The sequence below is a fragment of the Puma concolor genome, chromosome D1 (genome assembly GCF_028749965.1).
Source record: "Puma concolor isolate L17-30 chromosome D1, mPumCon1.1.hap2, whole genome shotgun sequence".
Taxonomy (NCBI): domain Eukaryota; kingdom Metazoa; phylum Chordata; class Mammalia; order Carnivora; family Felidae; genus Puma; species Puma concolor.
The window spans coordinates 58,433,315-58,453,782 of NC_141676.1; the positions used below are offsets into that span (position 1 = coordinate 58,433,315).

At 38.0% G+C, this 20,468-nt stretch overlaps 2 protein-coding genes across 10 annotated transcripts in view; one reads left to right on the forward strand and one right to left on the reverse strand.

Moving 5' to 3' along the window:
* Positions 1-4,519, reverse strand: part of C2CD3 (C2 domain containing 3 centriole elongation regulator) — a 146,983-nt gene extending 142,464 nt beyond the window's left edge. For 2 of the 8 annotated variants that reach the window (XM_086678279.1, XM_086678277.1), the window contains exon 1: positions 4,274-4,517. In XM_086678279.1, coding sequence (XP_086534405.1) covers positions 4,274-4,343 — 70 coding nt within the window. In that variant the 5' untranslated portion in view covers positions 4,344-4,517. Of the gene's footprint in view, positions 1-3,979; positions 4,238-4,273 lie in introns of those variants that run through there. The other 6 variants (XM_086678282.1, XM_086678275.1, XM_086678278.1 and 3 more) reach the window with 3 other exon arrangements.
* Positions 4,477-20,468, forward strand: part of PPME1 (protein phosphatase methylesterase 1) — an 89,611-nt gene continuing 73,619 nt past the window's right edge. The window contains exons 1-2 of one of the 2 annotated variants that reach the window (XM_086678289.1): positions 4,477-4,756; positions 19,854-19,905. In XM_086678289.1, coding sequence (XP_086534415.1) covers positions 19,901-19,905 — 5 coding nt within the window. In that variant the 5' untranslated portion in view covers positions 4,477-4,756; positions 19,854-19,900. The remainder of the gene's footprint in view (positions 4,757-19,853; positions 19,906-20,468) is intronic. The other variant, XM_025928265.2, reaches the window with a different exon arrangement.

Genomic DNA, 20,468 nt, shown 5'->3' on the forward strand with positions numbered 1-20,468 from the left:
CTTTTTGAATGAGAACACACACAAATATTAGTCTCTACCAGGAGAACATTTATCCTATAAAGAGCAAACCAAACCACAGAATAACTTACCGAGTCACTTAAGCCACTTTTTTTTTTTTAAGTTTATTTTATTTTGAGAGAGAGAGAGAGAGAGAGAGAGAGAGAAAATGAGAGGGAGCATACACATGAGGGGGGCAGAGAGAATCCCAAACAGGCTCCACAACATCAGCATGGAGCCTGAGATAGGGCTCCAACTCACAAACCATGAAATCATGACCTGAGCCAAAATCAAGAGTTGGACTTGACATTCAATTGACTGAGCCACCCAGGCACCCCCACCTAAGCCACTTCGATAACTAATTCATATTCAGGGTCTGATTCAAGTTATTGTAAGTAAAGAACATAATACCAGCTTAAAACATGTGAAAACAAACTCCTCTTTAATTGAAAGCTATCATTTCATGCAAATTAAAACCACAATGAGATATCACCTTTCACCTGTCAGAATGGCTAGAATCAAAACGACAAGAAATAACAAGTGTTGGCTAGGATGTGGAGGAAAAAGAACCCTCATGCACTACTGGGAGGAATGTAAATTAGTGTAGCCACTATGGAAAATAATACAGAGGTTCCTTAAAAAATTAAAAATAGTGGCTCCTGGTTGGCTCAGTTGGTTAAGAACCTGAGTCTTGATTTCGGCTCAGGTCATGATTTCATAATCTCTGCGCTGTCAGCAGAGCCTACTTGGGATTCTCTCTCTGCCCCTCCCCAGTTTATGCATGAGTGCTCTCTCTCCAAAGAAATTAAGAAACAATTAAAAATTTAGAAAAAATTAAAAACAGAAATACCATATGACCCAGTAACTCCACTACTGGGTATTTACCCCCCAAATTCAAACACTAACGAGAAAAGATATATCCACCCCTATGTTTATTGCAGCATTTACACTAGCCAAGGTGTGGAAGCAACCCAAGTGTCCACTGATAGATGAATGGATAAAGAAGAGGTGGTACACATACACAATGGGTTATTACTCAGCCATAAAAAAGGACACAGGGGCGCTTGGGTAGCTCAGTCAGTTAAGTGGCCACCAGATCATGATCAGGTCATGATCAGGCATGATCACGCAGTTCGTGAGTTTGAGCCCCATGTCAGGCTCTGTGCTGACAGCTCAGAGCCTGGAGTCTGCTTCAGATTCTGTGTCTCCCGCTCTCTTTCTGTCCCTCCCTCGCTTGCACTGTCTCTCTCAAAATAAATAAATATTAAGAAAAAAAAAAGAATGAAATCTTGCCTTTGAGACCACTCAGATGGTCCTACAGAGTATTATGCTTAAGTAAAATAAGACAAAGAAAGACAAATTCACTTACATGTGGAATCTTAAAAAATAGCAGAAACAGATCCCGAAATACAAAGGAAAAACAGGCGGTCACCAGTGGGGAGAGGGGAAGGGGGATGGGAGACACACACTTCCAAGTATGGAATGAATAAATCATAGGGATAAAAGGTACAGCATAAGGAATATAGTCAATGGTATTGTAATAGCGTTGTATGGGGATAGATAGCAGTTATGCTTGTGGTAAGCACAGTATAATATATAGACTTGTGGAATCACTGCTGTATACCTGAAACTAGCATAACATTGTGTGTCAACTATACCTCAATAAAAAAAAGATACCATTTTAAAAATACAAATATAATGATACAGTAGATAGGTTTTTAAAATCTCAGAAGGAGTTGAAATTTTTCTCCCAAGTACTGTTGTTTATTGTTGCAAAGTTCAGGTTTTAAGATATGTTAGCTCTACCTCTCTTACTTTAAAACCATCACTAAACATGAAACAGCAATAACTCCTCCCTTCACTCAATGCTCAAATGATTAAGCGTTTCAATAAAGACCACCTTAAATTTTGTATTTTCTTTCCGGCCAACATCATTCAGTCATTGAAGACAGACACTATCATCTTCAGATTCTGCCATTATTTTTTACTCCAGCACTGGGCTCATAATATTCATTGGCTTTTATAATATTTATTGGCTTCTGATTTCAGACAGATAATAAATGTAAACAAGGCATTTAATTATGACTTTCTATAAAACTTTCCTTTAATGACCCTGATGGTCTTCCATTCATAGTTATCTCCTAACCATGATTTAGAAGAAATTTAAGAAACTATTCCTTTATATCTATACAATAGAATATTATTCAGCCATAAAAAAGAATGAAATCTTGCCATCTGCAACAACATGGATGGAGTTAGAGAGTATAATGCTAAGGAAAATAAGTCAGAGAAAGGCAAATACCATATGATTTCACTCATGTGGAGTTTAAGAAACAAAACAAATGAACAAAGGAGGAAAAAAAAAGAGAAACAAACCAAGAAACAGACTCTTAACTGTAGAGAACAAATTGATGGTTACCAGAGGAGAGGTGGGGGAGTGGTGGGTGGGTGAAATAGGTAATGGGTATTAAAGAGCACACTTATGATGAACACTGAGTAATGCATAGAATTGTTGAATCGTTATACTGTATATCTGAAACTAATATAACACTGTATGTTAACTATACTGGAATTAAATTTAAAACTTAAAAAAAAAAAAAGAAACCATTCCTATACTACACACACCTTCCTATTCCTCTTTTCCCTCAGAGAGTAGTCATGCCTAACAAGAAAATATACTGGAGTATATCAGATCAAGAAATCTATATAAAAGTTTTTGGATTTCTAAAGCGAACACCTTCTCTGCTCTCTATAGCTGAAAAAGACCCACCATAATCTTTACGTATAACTAGTCTCAATATAAAAATAATACACAGGTGTGTATATGAGCATTACTGCATATATAGATGGTATAGCAAGAAGGGCATTCTTATGTTATTTCAATTTTTATTTTCCTCCTATCAACCAAATATGCTTGACTGTTTGACATAGGGAGCACTAGCATTGAATACATCTGTGCTTCTTTTTCATATCCTCCCATCATTCTTTGCAGGAAAAGTCACTGCCTCAAAACTTCCTTAGTTATCTTTAAAAAGCTTGGATGAGATACGTTCTCAGACAGTAGGTTGAGTCCTCAATCTAAAGACCTTCTCTTGCTACACACTCTTTCATCCTCTCAGATCCTTCAAAGATCCTCATGCCTTTACCTGCACTCTACCTCACCTTGTCACTCCCCACTTTCTTTTTCTCTCCTCTACAACTATCTTTCCCAACTCTTGCCTGTAGCCCTTCATACTTCATGACTGTCTTATGTTTGGCGCATTCAACTAACATTTACAGTAATGCATACAACATGATCTTTGCCAATTAGAATTACTGACATACCCCCTCTCCAACTTATGTTTCTTTCAGTACGTGTGGAACTCCAAAGCTATGCCCTCCCACACACAGACACACACACATTTAACCTTGCTATCAAAAGTACTCCTAGGTCACAGGGATGTAAAAGTACAGCACAGTGAACTATAGTTAATAGTGTACTGTATATTTGAAAGTTGCTAAAAGAGTACATCTTAAAAGTTTTCATGACATGAAAAAAACTTTTAGTAAGTATGTACGGTGATGGATGCTAACTAGACGTACTGTTTGATCACTTCGCAATATACGGGAATAGCTAAACAATTGTACAACTTGAAGCTAAGATAATGTTACATGTCAATTACACCTCCCTTTAAAAAGTTTTTTAAAATCCTGGAATCTTTTTATTTCCTTTCTTTAGAAGCGTCCTGCCTGCACCCTTTTAGTCCTCACCTCGCCCCATTTATTAGCCCGCTTTGACCTCCTACTTCAGTACCTATTTCCTTCCCTTTCGCTGGAGGGGTAACTGCCCTCTCTAACCTTCAGATTCCTTGGTTATTTCCCCCTTCCTACTTCTCTCCCACCCTTTTTACAGGCGGGTGGGGGAGTCTCCCTGGAATTCTCTACACCTTGCTCCCAACTCCACCTTATTATTCTTTCCTCAACCTTTGGTCTCTCAGGTTACCTCTCTTCTTGCGGCCACGGGCTCCGACAGGCCCCTGGCCTTTTCTTTGTTTCATGACGAGCCAGAGCTTTTCTTCACCAACTGAACTCCGGCTCCAGCACCCAAGCCGTAACCTCCCGCCATCCCTTCCCGAGGCGCCTGCGTTCCCCGGCAACCGGAGCCGCTGGGCAGCCTGGGAAGCAGGAAGAAAAAGCTCTTCCTCTTAACCGTCTGAGAGGAGCGGTGAAAAGGAAAGGCGCCAAAGCCTTCTTCCCGCAAATAGACTACAACACCCAGGATGCTTTGCTACACTACCTCTACGAGGTTGACCGCTGTCGCCTTCAGCTGCGCAAGCGCAAAGGGATATGCCCTTTGAGGACTTCATCGCCCAGGATGCATTGCCTTTAGGAGCGCTTGTCTTTCCGGCGAGGGTCGATGAGTTCTCTGTTGGTCTGAGAGATCCGTAGACTCCGTTACCCAGCTTTCTTTGTGAACGGCTGTTGCGTACTTCCGGTGGAATCGCCGAGGAGAGGGGGTGGAGTTTACGGAGCCGGTGGGCGGTGGGCGGTGCTGCCGGTAGCTGGGTGCTGTCCAAAGGCACTGGGCGTCGCTAGGGGAGCGAGCTGTGACCGGTTGGGCCGCGCTTAGCGTGGGACGAAGCTCCGGCTACTGTTTGACTACCTGAGGCCTCCACTTCATGTCGGCCCTAGAGAAGAGCATGCACCTCGGCCGCCTGCCCTCTCGCCCACCTCTACCCGGCAGCGGGGGCAGCCAGAGCGGAGCCAAGATGCGAATGGGGTACGTGACCCATACCCCGTCTCCCTAGAGGCCAGGCGCCGGCCATTGGAGAATGGTGTCTCTGGGCGTTTAGAGTGGCACGGCAGGGGAGGCTAAGGATGAGAGAGAATGTTGGCGGCGGCCTGGAGACGTTTAGATGGTGTTGAACGTAGATTTGGGAACTAGGGGAGGCGCCAAGTCAATGGAAATTGGAGGACAAATAGTATTGAAGGAAGGAGGGAATGAGGCAAAGATTGAGGAAGCTGAGAGGGTAATTTAAGAGATGTAGGAGGCACCTCCAGAAGAAGGAATGGATGAGGTTTGAGGAAAGGTGGTAGAGGTGAGGAAAGTCGGGGAATAGCTGCCAGGGAAGGTTGAGGAAAATGGGGAATGACTGAGAGAAAAGTTGAGGGAATTTAGGAGAACAACTAGGGAAAGATTTGGAAGTAGTAAGAAGACGGAAAGAACTAGATACTAGAAAAGCTGAGGGAAGTGGGAACACCTGAGGCAGGATTGGAGAAGGAAAGAGAACTAGGGAGCAGAAGGTTCTAGAGAGTGTCCTTGGAGGTGTAAGAGGAAGATTCAGGGAGTGAGGGGTTGATTAGATTAGATCTTTTAAGAGAGAATTGAGAAAGCCTGAGAACGGGACTAAGGAAAGATGGGGAATATAGCCAATTAGACTGTTAAGAGCAATGGGAATGTTCTGAGAAGTGAGGGTAGGGAGTAAGGGTAGGAGTGATGAGCTGAGAGAATGACCATGGGCTCTAGAGATGGAGAAATGACTGGGAACGGGGTTTAGTGAATGGAAGTGCTGTAGATATAGTCTTAAAGAGGAAATTTGGGCAGTTGATTTTTGCCAGGCAAATAAGTCTGATGGAAGCTATGTACTGGTTTGATAAGACTCAGAATTAATGAAGCATTGAGAGTAGCTGCTTATAATATTTTGGGGAAATCCATTTACTGGGAAGGCAGGAGCTGTGTTGAAAAGATAGTTTTGGGGAATTTTAGGTTGTTGAATGGCTTGTGTCGGTTTAGGGGGTACCTTAGGTATAAGAGAGGATGAGTTGAACATGGGAGAGGTAATTACTGGAAAGTAGAGACAATTGAGTAGGCAGTTGGTTTTCAGGGGTATTTGTGGTATCAAATAGTATTCTGCAGACTAGTGACTACAGAGAAAAGGGGTAGAAAGAATGAATAGGTATGAGGTAGCCAAGAGGGTGTGTTTGGGATTCTGGAAATGGGTTGATAGATATACTGTACTTGGAATAAAAACTAGAGAAGAGGAATCTTAGGTTCTAAAGAAGTAATATGTACAAAAACTGATCAAAAAGGAGATGAGGACAGTAGATGCATAACTGTGAAAGTAGGTCCTTGGAATAAAAAGAAAGGAGAATCCTATAAATTAAAACAGTGGGATAGAGAGGTGGTGAGAATTGGGGGTGGTGGTTGAAAAAAACAGGGAAGGAAACTAAGAATTGAAGTGGAGACCTGACTATGATGCACAGTAGAAAAGTGAGAAAACCTTGACAGTAGATAGGTATTTGATGCATAATAGACAGAGGTGGTAGAAGGCCTCGTAGAAGGTAAGATGGATATTGTTTTGGCGTTAAAAGACAGAAAAGTAAGACTGTAACATGAATAAGGAGGATGTGGAAACTGATCCATGACAGATTATTTGGGAAAATTAACCTGGAGTATAAAATCAATGTAACATTTATCATTGGTATATATGTCTTAGTGCCTTTTTTAATCTAAAATTTGGTCCTTTAGTACACAAACCCTCTTCTGTAAAAATATATAAAAATATTAGGTTTTTAATAACTATACATGCTGTAGATAAATTTAGAGGTCAGCCTCTCACTTTGTTAAAACAGGTTCTCTGAAGGTGAAAAACTGAAGAAAAACAGTAAAGGAAAATAAAGGGAAAACTTGGTGATTAGAAGATTGTATAATTGTTAGTAACTTACCCTCTTTATTTTTTAAGTTTGTTTATCTTGAGAGAAAGAGCACAAGCAGGGGAGGGGCAGAGAGGGGAAGAGAAGATCCCCAGCAGGCTCTGCACTGTCAGCCTGGAGCCCAGTGTGGGGCTCCAACTCATGGACTGTGAGGTCATGACATGAGCCGAGATGTTTAACCGACTGAACACCCAGGCACTCCAACTTACCCTCTTTAAATAGATGCTTTGGTCTTTTTTGTTAACTGCTTGTTCTGGGAAATAAACTTATTTAGGAAGATGCTTCTTTATAATATTATGAAGAGAAGAGCATGTGTTGGTGAATTTTATGTGCTCCTCAGGTGGCTTGTTTTCCTATATTTTTCTTTTCTATTTCCTTATTGAAACATAGGCAGGCCTCAGCCAAGTCTAAAGTTAGTGGTAATATACTCTCTCCCTGTGCTAAAAAGAGAGCTTTGAAATGGTTTCACTGTATAGTTGAGGAAATGATTCAGAGAATTCTGTATTCTGTAGGTAAACGTAGAGGCAGGAGATAATATTTTTTATGAATAAGAAAACAAACTCGGGGTGCCTGGGTGGCTCAGTTGGTTAAGTGTCTGACTTCAGCTCAGGTCCTGATCTTAGGGTTCATGAGTTTGAGCCCTGCATTGGCTCTGTGCTGACAGCTCAGAGCTTGGAGCCTGTTTTGAATTCTGTGTCTCCCTCTCTCTCTGCCCCTCCCCCTCTTTCTGCTCCTCCCCAACTCACACTTTGTCTCTTTTACTCTCAAAAAAAAAAAAAAAAATTAGAAAAAGAAAACAAAGTCAATTCTTCTTCATACTAAGGCAGTAGAAGCCTAGTGGTAGGGCCAGTAAAGACTGAGACTTGAGTCTCTGAGACCCGTTATGTTTTTTTGGATTCATAGTTGTTATCCTGGCAATACTTAATTTGAGTTGTGTTTCTTATTTCATTGCAAATAGTCTAGGATTCAGTCTTTCTTTTTTCTCAGGTTTGATTTATGAAGTCTCACTTCTACCAATTTTAAAGCATTCTTCTTTATTTCTTCTTCTATTCATTCATTTGCATTTTTCTTATCTACCCATCATTTTCCATTCTCTCATCTATCTCTTAATTTTAGGTTGGACCTGTTCATTTGACAGTCTCTTATATGACTTACTTTTTCAACAGTTTTTCATAATCTCTTGCCTTTAATTTCACTAAACCTTGTTTAGAGGTATTCATATATTCAGGGTGGTTTTGAGTTTGTGGTTTTTCTTGAGTTCCCTTAATGTAGTTTTTCAAATTAGACTTAGTAATTCCAGAGTATCACTAGGTAATGTAAAAACAGCAAGTACTTTTTTTTCAAGTAGGTACCTTGTGAAAGTCATTGTAGTAATAGCTTTATGTATATTACTTTATTATTTTTTTGTATGTTATTTTATTTAATCTGTTCACAACCTTGCAAGGTATAGATTTCTCTGCGTTTATAAGTCAGGAAACTCAGACTTGAGATTAACAGTCACCCAACTAGTATGTGGCAGAACCAGGGTTTAATCTAGGTTTAGTCTCTAGAATCTATTCCCTTTTCAGAACACCAACAGTTTTTCTTGGGTAAGCCCTGAAATCCTGGTTTCATTGTTCCTTGATAGAAGCCAGTAGATGATGCCAAAAAACAGTGGTTTTGAACTTTTTTATTAAAGATTTTGGAGCTACTCTGATTTGGGATCCCTACTTGCAACTGGTATTTTAGTCTGTTAGAGTTGCCCATAACAAAAAATACCATAGACTGGGTGGCTTATAAACAACAGAAATGTATGATAGTTCTGGAGGCTGGGAAGTCCAAGATCAAGGTGCCGGCAGATTCTGTATCCAGTGGGGACTGTTTATTGGTTTATAGATGGCATTTTTCTTGCTGTGTCTTCACATGGCAGAAGGGGGAAGGAAGCTCTGTGGCATCTCTTTTATGAGGGCACTAATCCCATTCATGAAGGCTGTACTCTCATGACCTCATCACCTCTCAAGGCCCCATATCCAAATACCATCACATTGGATGTTAGGATTTAACATGAATTTGGGTTTGGAGGGGGGAGCGGGACACAAATGTTTAGTCTGCCGCATCTGGTGTGCTTGAGAGGAGTATGTTTTGAAAATCACTGCTTTAGTACATTCTGTTACCATTAGAGAGACTATAGATTATTAAAACCATTCATTTTTCAACATAGTTTTGGTTTACCAATAGTACTATATTTCTGTAATTACCTCTTAACAGTTCTACAGTACTTTAACTGGAAGGTATATATTAGTGCCTATTTGTATTATTTTATGAGGTAAATTAGGGCAAGGGGTAATATTTTCTCTTAATGAGAAAATTCGAATGTTCTTTGACTTGCCTAAAAAAACAATCATCAAATGGCAGAAACAAGATTCAAACCTAGACTTTGGGTTTTTAGTCCATTGTTGTTCTTGTTTTACTTTTAGTTCTTGTTATACCTTGGTGTAGAAATTGTTGTTTTTAAAGTGATAAGGAGATCTGAGTTTGAAGCTCAGCTTAAGTATTTACTTTGGTCAAGTCATTTAACCTCTTCTAGTCTTTTTTTGTTTTTTTTTTTCTTTTAATCTCTGCATGAAAAGCACTTATGCTTCCTGACATAAGCTCTTACAGAATGATAACTAATAAATTATTTTATATTGAAAACCATGAGAAAGGCTTCTTCTTTATGAAAACTGTGAGAAAGGCTTCTTTATGAAGTAGAAGCTCTTTTTTGAATTTTTTGTAATATCACTTTTTCCCCTTAAGCTTTCTATTAATCTGTATCTGATTAGATAGTCCTTCGTTCAACTTCTTAAATTTATAATGAATATCAGGCCTCCTGGGAAAGCTTTAAGAAGCCATTCGAACAAATGGGGAAATAAAGGACAAAGCTTGCTCAAGTTCACATATTAAGTTGCAAATTCTAGTATTTCTGTTTTTGTTAATTTTTTTAAAAAATTAAAATTCATATGCCATACAATTCACCCTTTTACAAGTTTACCTACCATTCATTAGTTTTTAGTATATTCAGGGCTGTACAGTCATTGTCACTAATTCCAGAACATTTTCAGTATCCCATAAAGAAACTACTTACCTGCTACCAGTTACTTTTGCCTCCCCCAACCCCTGGGAACCACTGTTCTGTTTTCTGTTTTCATGGATTTGCCTATTTTGGCATATAAATGAACTCATACAGTTAAGGGGCCTTTAAAAAAAAATTTATTTTGAGAGAGAGAGAGCATGCACACGAGTGGGGGAAGGGTAAAGAGAGAGGGAGAGAGAGAATCCCAAGCAGGTGCTAAGCTTTCAACACAGAGCCTCATGCAGGGCTGGATCTCACAAACTGTGAGATCATTACCTGAGGTGAAATCACGGGTCAGATGCTGAAATGACTGAGTCACCCAGGCACCCCAGTAAGTGCCTTTTGAGACTGGCTTTTTTTACTTTGTATAATGTTTTCAAGATTCATCCATGTTGTAGCATGTATCAATACACCATTTCTTTTTATTGTTGAATGATATTCTACTGTGTAGACACAGCAAATTTTACTTGTCAGTTGCTGAACACTTGGAGTTTCCTTTTTTTTGTTTTGCTATTGTGAATAATGCTGCTATGAACATTCACATACAAATCTTTGTATGGAAATGTGTTTGGATTTCCCTTTGGTAAACACCTAAGAATGGAATCGCTGTGTTACATGGTAAGTTATGTTTAACTTTTTAAGAAACTGCCAAACTGTTTTCCAAAGTGGCTCTTTGAAGCTTTCTATGTATTCAGGATATTTCTAAGTGTTAAAAATATTTTCCAAGTTGCTTTTTTACTTTGCTTATAATGTATTTTGCTATATAAAAAGGTTTTTTTTTTTTTATTTTAATGCACTCAAATCTATCTTTGTGCTGCTTCTAGATTTTGAATCATAGAAAGACATTTCCTTCACCCAGGTTATAAAGGAATTCATTTTTTTTTTTTTTTCTAAAAAATGGTTCCATTTTTTACATCCATTTTAAGTTAATCTTGATGTGCAAAGTGAGGAACAGATAGATCCAGTTTTATCTTTATCCACAGGTTTTCCAGTTGTAACACCATTTATTAAAATGTTCTTTTTCTATTATATGAATTTCACCTCAATAAAAATTAGTCATTTTCCCCATGGATTAAAATGATGTCTTTGTCAAATACCAAATTTTCACATAGATATGGATCTGTTTATTTTCTTTTTTATCCCATCGTCTTCCTATTTTTTTCAACGTTTTTTTAAAGTTTTATTAATTTTGAGAGAAACAGAAAGTGTGCCATCAAGGGAGGGGCGGGGGGGAGGGGAAGAGAGAGAGAGAGAGAGAGATTGATTGACTCCCAAGCAGGGATTTGAACCCACGAGTCAAGAGTCCGGACACTTAAACAACTGAGCCACCCAGACATCCTGGCCTGCTTTTTTATTTATGTGCCACTACTACCTGTTTAACTACAGAGTTATTATTAGTATGTTTTAGTAGATGGTAGAGGTAGCTTCTCCCTCATTCTTTTTTAAGATTTTCCTGGCTCCTTTTACTTGCTTATTCTTAGAGACAAACTTTTTTTTTAAAGTATGGTTGACACACAATGTTATATTAGTTTCAGGTGTACCACATAGTGATTCCTCAAGTCTATACTTTACCCTGTGCTCACCATGAGTATTGCTACCATCCATCACTATACAATGCTATTATAATACCATTGACTATAATTTCCTATGCTATACCTTTTATTCCCTGTGACTTATTCATTCCATATCTGGAAGCCTGTATCTCCCACTCCACTCACCCATTTTGCCCATCCCCCCATTTGCCGCCCTTCTGGCAACCATCAGTTCTTTGTATTTGTGGGTCTGTTTCTGCTTCTTGTTTGTTTATTCATTTGTTTTGTTTTTTAGATTCCACATGTTAGTGAAATTATGTGGTATTTGTCTTTGTCTTACTTCTTTCACTTAGCACAATACCCTGTAGGTCCATCCATGTTGTTGCAAATGGCAAGATCTCATTCTTTTTTATGGCTGAATAATATACAAATAAGCTTTCTAATCAACTAAACTAGTGCCAGAAAAAAAAAACCCGTATAGTATTTTTATTAAGATTACATTAAATATGTAAATTAACGCAAAGTAAACATTTTTATGATGTTGAGTCTTTGAGGAAATATGTCTTTCAGTGTGTATGAATCCCTTTTGAAGGAAAAATATTTCAGATCCCAAGTATTGGCCTAATTTCATCTAATGTAGTATCACTTAATTATGTACAAAATAAACTAGGGATAAATTCCTTATGTGTAAGTAAATTCCATTTTATTATAGAATTATAAAACTCAGTAGGTTTGTTTTTAAAATACAGTCCTACAAAACTTCCCAAATTCAAGTTAGCAATATTACATTAATGTGAAATAATCTTATTAGCTGTTAACAGTTTATTGTGCTTTAAACCAAAAGGATATTTATTACTAATAGGAAGTTCTAGCATTGATTCAGTCATTCAATGATATCAGTAAGGACCCTGTGCATCCTTAATTTTGCCATCTTAGTAATGTTGGATTTTCTTCTCTTGTCACCTTTTGGTTGCAAGATGGTTGCTGCAACTCTACTTTCATCTTACCTTTATTCCATCTTTCCAAATAAAAGGAAGGAACTGGAGCAAAGGCCTTTTCCTAGCTAAGCATGTCTTTTGTTTTGTTTTGTTTTCTGGAAAGGGAAATTCCCCAGCCAATTTTTCCCTTAAGTCTCATGGTCCAGAACTGGTTTACATGTCCATTTTAAGACCAATCCCTGGCAGTTGGGAATGGGATTACTTTGACTGGTTTAGACCAATTCTGATTCATTCCCCTGGTCTGGAGGAAGGATAACAAAATCTCCCCACTAGTTACTAAACAATTTGGAATTCTGCTAGGGAATAGAGAGTGGTGGGAAGTGCAGCAGGAATGTCTGGAGTAGACAGTAAACAGCATGTAACCCAAGGCCTAATGTTAACAAGTGGGGGAGATTAATCTTTTGACCGTAAATTCTCTACTGTTTTCACTCAACAGAGGTATAGGAAGTAATTGATCTCTTCTTTTGTCTCCCTTTCCACCTTGTGCCAGGTTTGAGCCCCTTGACCTGAGCACTTCTGAGTAAATGTCCTTTATTCCATTGCTGCTGGGCTTATTGCTGACAAATCTGTTTCTTCTCAGTGTCCCCAAAATTGGATAATTGGATTTTGTTGTTTTTTAAACTTAATGAGCCTTCCTTGTTATGTTACTTGATGTCAGATTTGAGAAAACATCTCTGGTTGGTTAGGAAAAACTTACTCCTTTATGTCATAAAATAGTTTCTTTTAGAGAAGAAAGTTTTAATTAATAGTGCTATTTAAAGGGCGGTCCAATTATATGCCACACTTAGATGTTCCTCAACAGTTTTGACAACCACTCCCAAGCACATAACTACCAATATATTTTGATGATTGAATAAGAGGTTATGTTGAAAATTCTAGTCGTCCAAACCACAGGAGAAGGCTGAAGTTGTTTACTCTGACTCCTTTTCTACGATGCGTCTGTGTGTGTTCTTTGCTATGGACTTTTCTCGGTGTAAGTGGAACTCCTGTCTCTGTCACTAATAAGTCATGTGGCCCTGGTCACTTTATCTTTCCTCTTTCTAGAATTCACTATCATGATGTAGTAGCAAGACCACTTTGACACCAGACATACTTGAGTTTAAAATCCAAACTCCAGTGCTACTGAAAGTGGCTCTGGGCAAGTTATTTTACATTTGAGACTATATTTCCTTGTCTTTAAGATGGGGACACTTGGGGCACTTGAGTCCCTCAGTCAGTTGAGTGTCCAACTTCAGCTTGAGTCGTGATCTCACAGTTCGTGAGTTCAAGCCCCACATCGGGCTCGCTGCTTGTCAGCCTGCCAGCACAGAGACCACTTTGGATCCTCTGTCCCCCTCTTTCTGCCCTTCCCTCACTTGCGCTCTCCCCAAAATAAATACGTATTAAAAAAAATAAATGGGGAAACTTCTGGGGTGCCTTGGTGGCTCAGTTGGTTAAACGTCTGACTCTTGATCGCAGCTTAGGTCTTGATCTCAGGGTCGTGAGTTCAAGCCTTGCATTGGGCTCCACACTGGGCTTGATGCCTACTTTTTTTTTTTTTTTTTTCCAACGTTTATTTATTTTTGGGACAGAGAGAGACAGAGCATGAACGGGGGAAGGGCAGAGAGAGAGGGAGACACAGAATCGGAAACAGGCTCCAGGCTCTGAGCCATCAGCCCAGAGCCTGACGCGGGGCTCGAACTCGGGGACCGCGAGATCGTGACCTGGCTGAAGTCGGACGCTCAACCGACTGCGCCACCCAGGCGCCCCTGAAGCCTACTTTTAAAAAAAATGGGGAAACTTTTCTTTTGGAACTCAAAATTCTGTTTGACACATAATAAACAGCTAATTTTTCCCTTCCATAAAGAAAGATGATCTCTAATAGCCTAATCCAGTGTGTAGTTTTGAGAATCTTTAAGTCTGCTGCTTTAATAACATGGCCTTATCACTAGTAATGAACACTCCAAACTACCATGACCCAGACAGCCATCTGGTTGCCATCTTTCCATTCCCTTCAAAGTGTTCCTAATGAAGACATTTTTTTTTTAAAAGCAGTGATGCCTTGATTTAAATAGCTGACTGCAATTAAACTTCAGTTTTTTACTTCCACATACTCCTAGACTAGAGAATTTGTGACAACAGTGACTAGGACTGCTACTGTGCAGCTCATGACTCATTCATAACTCCCTTAACAAATTTAAGCAGCCTAGTTGATGTTGAAGTTATTATGCCTATTTGGATTTGAGACATTCACCTCAAAACATACTTTTCTTATTCCTTGTTCTCTAAATATGTAGGGAAATTTTTTCCTTCTTTCCTCCTATTCTCCCCTCCTTTCTTTCCTTAGCAATTAATCATATAATTTTGTTGGTGGGGGTCATATCTCCTAGTAGACATCTTCATGTAGTAGGCAAGCTGCATCTCTTCTGTGACCTCGTAGCCTTCTGTAGTTTAACACTTATCCTTCTGACTTGTGATTATTGGTTGACTGTCTATAAGACCATGAGCTTCTTAAGGGTAGGGGTTGTGTCTTAATTTCCCTGATTCCTAAGTATGCTGGCTATTAAGTGCTGACCTTTCCTAGACGTATTTGGCCTCATTTTATGAGAACAATCTTATTTCCTCACCAGTTCCATTAAGATGACATAACTAAACCTACATTCCCTTTCTTCTGAAATTTGTTTCACTTCATGAAATAATAGAATGTATACTTTATTTCAGCACCAGCACTTAAGTGTGTTGTGAGTGCTTCCAAATACCTGGTCTTAATTTGAGATTTAAAATACTCATATGGTAGAAGCTGATGCCTGCAGTTAGTCTCTTTTATGTAAAGATTCATGCCTGGTTTTGGTTTTATTTTATCACAATTTAACAGTTTATCTCTTCTTTTGTGATTCTCTAAACCTGAAAGCAATTCTATTACTGTAAGAGAATAAATGTCAATTAACAATTATTTTTGGAAGACCTGCATTTTATAGGATTGGTTTTTTCTGCCCTTGCTCAATTTATCCCTTATTGTCTAAGAGTGAAGACTATTTTCCAAGGAGGTGGTACCTGTACATTAGTGACTCTACCATAAAGTGTAGGGAGCAAGCAGTCTGTGATTAAAAGCTATCCATAGTCCTGTTCCAGGCAATGTCAGTTCCCTAAATGTTTCTTGCACTTACTAATTGCCAAGTTTATTTTATTAACAATGCCTCTGATTTCATGTTTTCAAGTCCTGTAAAACCCACGAACCTCTTTCAGACTATTCTAGCTCATTCACTTGTTCCGTGTCTCCTCTGAGTTCTAAAACACTTTGTCATTTCCACTCAATTATTGTGCATTACTACTCAGTATTGCATTTTAAAAAATTGTTATGCCAAATTTATCTATCATAATTTTTATGATAATTTAAGTTGGCAAATACCATAATTAAGATAATAAGTTATCTTTCATGGTAGTTTTTTTAAGTTACCTCAATAAAATAGAAAGTTTTGGAGTGCAAGGGCCTTTGTTTTTATTTCTTTGCATCTTTTACAATAGCACAGTTAAATGTTTTTTTTTTTTTAACTATTTATTTTGAGAGAGAGAATGAGTGGGCGAGGAGCAGAGAGAGAGTCCTAAGTAGGCTCCACGCTCTCAGTGCAGAGCCTAACGCAGGATGCGATCCCACAAACCATTGAGATTGTGACCTGAGCCAAAATCAAGAATCAGACGCTCAACTGACTGAGCCACGCAGGTGTCCCTTAAATAAATGTTTTTATAAAATTTGGTTTAATGGACGCGTGGCACATAGCATTCATTTAAAATGAGATCTGAAAGTTTCCTGACCATTCAGCCTGCAGTGATCTTTCCATTTTCTGCCCTTTCATAGCACCTATCATTTATACCAGAGTTTGGCAAACTTTTCTGTAAAGGGCCAAATAATAACCATTTTATGTTTTGCAAACGATACACTTTCTGTAGCAGCTACTCACCTCTGCTGTTGTAGGACGAAAGCAACCATGGACGATACATATTGAATGTGATGGTGTTCCAATAATACTTTTTTTGTGAACACCGAAATTTGATATTCGTGTAATTTTCTCCTGTCATTAAATATTACTTTTTTTTTTTCTCCCAGCTTTTAAAAATGTAAAGACCATTCACAACTCATGAGCTATTCAAAAGCAGGCAGTGACTGGATTTGCCTATAGGCCACAGTTTGCCATCCCATATCAATACTATTTATTTTGTACTTCTCCTGTCTTGTAGTAGAAAGAATAGAGGTTTTAAATCAACAACTGGGATTCCCTTCCTGGCCTTACTACGTACTCCTTAACCAGTGTAAGCTCCACTTTATTTTCTTAAAATATGGGTAAAACTAAATATAACATTGTATGTTAATTATACTTCAATAAAATTTTATTTTAATGTGGCTAATATTAGCATCAGTTGTTTTTAAGGAGAAAGAGATGATATATACATAGAGTCATTTAAATTATAAAGCTAGATAATGGAAACCTATTTACTGTAATTCATACTTTTTTTTAAATTTCTTTTCATATTTAAAATGATAGTGTCTTCACAATTGCTCTTGGTAAGGTAACAGCTTTATTTTGGTTCTCCTGAGTTGTATGGACAAACACCAAAACCAGCACCAAAACTTGTAAAATAGGTGTTGGTAGCTTGGAAGAAAATTCTGGAGGTAAAAGTAGAGCACTCTTTTAACTACTGAGAACTGAATGGTTGTGAGGAGTAGGTTTTCAATCAGATGAGTTAAGCATTATTTCTAAAGTTCGAGTCAGAAAGCAACATAGCTCTCTACATAAAGGTTAAGTCAGCTTATGAGCTGGTGTTTAGTTTTAGGGGTCCCTGGGTAGCTCAGTTGGTTGAGTATCCAACCCTTGGTTTCAGCTCAGATCACAATCTCATGGTTTGTGGGTTCGAGCCCCATGTCAAGCTCTGTGCTGTCAGTGTGGAGGCTGCTTGGAATTCTTTCTCTCTTCTCTTTCTCTCAAAATAAATAAATAAACTTAGGGGAAAAAAAAGAATAAGACTCTCAGTGTGAAGAAGTTGGTTAGAAATACTATTAAGTATTTTATTTTGCTCTCATTTTCCTTTATTTATACCCATAAGTGATGTATGTTGAATCAATGTAAGTATAAAAGAGCTCTTCCAAGAAATTTAAAATGACTTCTAAGTGTCATACTTAGACACTTGAAATGTGTCATACTTTAATTGGTAGCTTTTTTCTTAGTGGTATATAAAATTGTTGTTCATCTTTCAGTTGATAGTGCTGTGTATATACAGTATTTTATCTGTTCTACTAACAACCATGTTGTGATTTACTTGTTTAATCTTTCCTAATTTAATTATAAACTCCTTTTGTGTTTTATTTACTTGCCCCAAAATGGTTAGCACCCAGGAGCTCAATAAACATTTAATGAATGAATAATGTTCTAATATAGTGGACACATGACATTGTTTTCAATAGTTTAAAATTGTCCAACCTAAATTTAGTAGGGAATTAAATGGGAAGGAAAAACCATAGATTTGTGGAGTATAGAAATGAGATTTTATTTTATCTTTTTGAAGTTTCTTTTTGAAAGAGAAAGAAAGCACAAGTGGGGGAGGGACAGAGAAGGAGAGGGAGATGCAGAATCTGAAGCAGGCTATAGGCTCTGAGCTGTTAGTGCAGAGCCTGACACATGGCTCGAACCCATGAACTGTGAGATCATGGCCTGAGCCAAAGTTGGATGCTTAACTGACTGAGTCACCCAGGTGCCCCTAGAAATGAGATTTTAAAACTAATTATTGGCAATATGCAAAAATGAACTTGTGCCCTACTTATATCCTTCTATGGTTTCATGTTTGTATTTGTCTGTTTTTATTCTGTTAAGAAAGTATAGCTCATGTTATTATGAGGATTAAATTTAGATAATGCTTGTAAAGTGTCTAGCATAAACACATGAGCAGTTTCATTTAATCCTTCTCATCCCTTTAAACAGCTTTTCCTTAAGCATAAGAACCATGGTTCAAGCTATATTAAAATCAGTTTTCTGTGTTAATCACTTGAACTACATCGTTATTAGTAGAATTTCATCACAGATAGCATTTTATCATATTATGGCTAAGTAGGCTTGGGGATATAACTACCTAGAGAATCTACCAATATTTCATAATAATGTTAATTAGGGAAAATGTGGTTCAGTTTTCCCAACAACCTACTTTGCAAACCTTTGGAATATAAACCCATTTTTAAGTTGCAGAATCTCTATACTAACATATTTCTCACTGAATATGGGGAAATTATAATCTTTTATTTGGTAATTAGAGGAATTACCTTCCCAATCCAGGTCATAATTTAATAAAGATAGTACTTCAGATTTGTATAGCATTTAAGAAAATCTGTATACCAGAAATCATCTTTATGAATCCTTCCCTGACCCGATTTCGTTTCCATAAGTGTCCAAAACAGGATTGGAAGTCTCTTCTGTGAATTTTCATGGTACACTAGACTTATTTCTGCCATACCTGTAGTATACAATGACTGTTTACTTACCTATTTCCTCTCTGGCGTCAGCTTTTTGAGGGTGAGAACCAAGTTTTTATTCATCATTGGGAACCTCTAGCATGCTGATTTCCCCAAATGCCCAGGAAGTGTATCAGGGCCTGCCATAAACATACTCAAATGTCTCTTTGATTGAATTGGAATTAAATTAGTTGCTTATATAAGCAAGTTGTAACTGGAAAGAGGCTCTAGAATCGTTGCCCTAAATATACTTGAAATGAAATATCCTATGAAATATGTCTTATATTCTACATCATCATGGCATTCATTTGAGTCTGAGAAGGGAGTTATATGGCAGTTGGTTCTCAATTATATACTTTTCCTTTTTTTTTAGAGAAAGAGTGCACATGAGCAGGGAAGAGGGGCAGAGAGAGAGAGACAGACAGACAGACAGACAGAGAATGTCAAGCTGGCTCCATGCTCAGCACAGAGCCTGACACCGGGCTCAATCCCCCAACTCTGGGATCATGACCTGAGCTGAAATCAAGAGTCAGACACTCAACCAACTGAGCCACCCAAGTGCCCTGGAACTATATACTTTATTAGAGTCTTCTGTATGGATTTTATTGGCTTTTAAACTCTGACTCCAAGCCTGCTTGCTTTCTTCCTGTTGTGATATTGTCAAAGCAGAATAGTAGCTTGTATAAGTTCTGATTCTTGAGTATAGCTACAAATATTGATTGTAAGACTAAACAGTTATAATTAGCTCTTGTAAAACATCAAAATGCTTTGTATTCTGTCTGCTTTCTTGTTTTCATTACTGATATCTCAGTGGTGTTTGAGGCTAGATCATTGTAGTAAAGTTGCCCTATCTTTTTTTCTCGTTACTTGTAAGATTTTGGAAAAATAAGTTATTAATTAGGTTGGGTAAGTGGTGGAAATAAAATTTCTAACTTTTTCTAAACCTAAGTGAAGCAGAATTCTTTATTATCAGAGGTATAAGATTACAGTTCTTTCAGTGCTGCAACAGTCTGTCTTTATCCATCCATTTAAAATAAACTATATTTTTGTGTGATCTGACTCAGCAGGTTGGAAGTTCCCATGGAGTAAATATCTTATCTGAAAGTGGTTTTAAATGAGGTAAGCTTTCATTCATTTGCTTGAAACCACATCAACTATTGGGCCATAAGTATCCTGTCCTATCTAATGTAGGACATTGTGGTAAATGCTGTACTATTTTCATTTTTGGATTCTATGATGCCCATTTAACAATTAACATTCTCCAATGGCCAACAAAGAAAACTAATAGGAATAGGATGTAGGATTTTCAATCACATGGTAAATCAGTATTTAGTAACTTAGAGCCCTTTAAAATGCCGTTCTATGTATTCTGTGAATGGCATCAGAGAAACTTGAGAGTTGTCTTTGATTCTTCCTTCTCACTGCACCTTCCTGCTCCCTCTCATTGCCACCTACATTTGTAAACCTTGACTTTCTCTTTCCTCTCCCTGGTATACAGCCTTGCTACTAGGGTCCTCTGGCAGTCATTACCCCTACAACAGGAACCAATCCTCTTTCACCTTTTCCTGAGGATTTCTGCTTACTCATGGCTAGCTTGGGTGATTTCAAGAATGGAGAACTTAATATTATTTTGAGGGTAGTATTGAAAACTGATAAGGAAATAACCATGAGAATAAGATTCT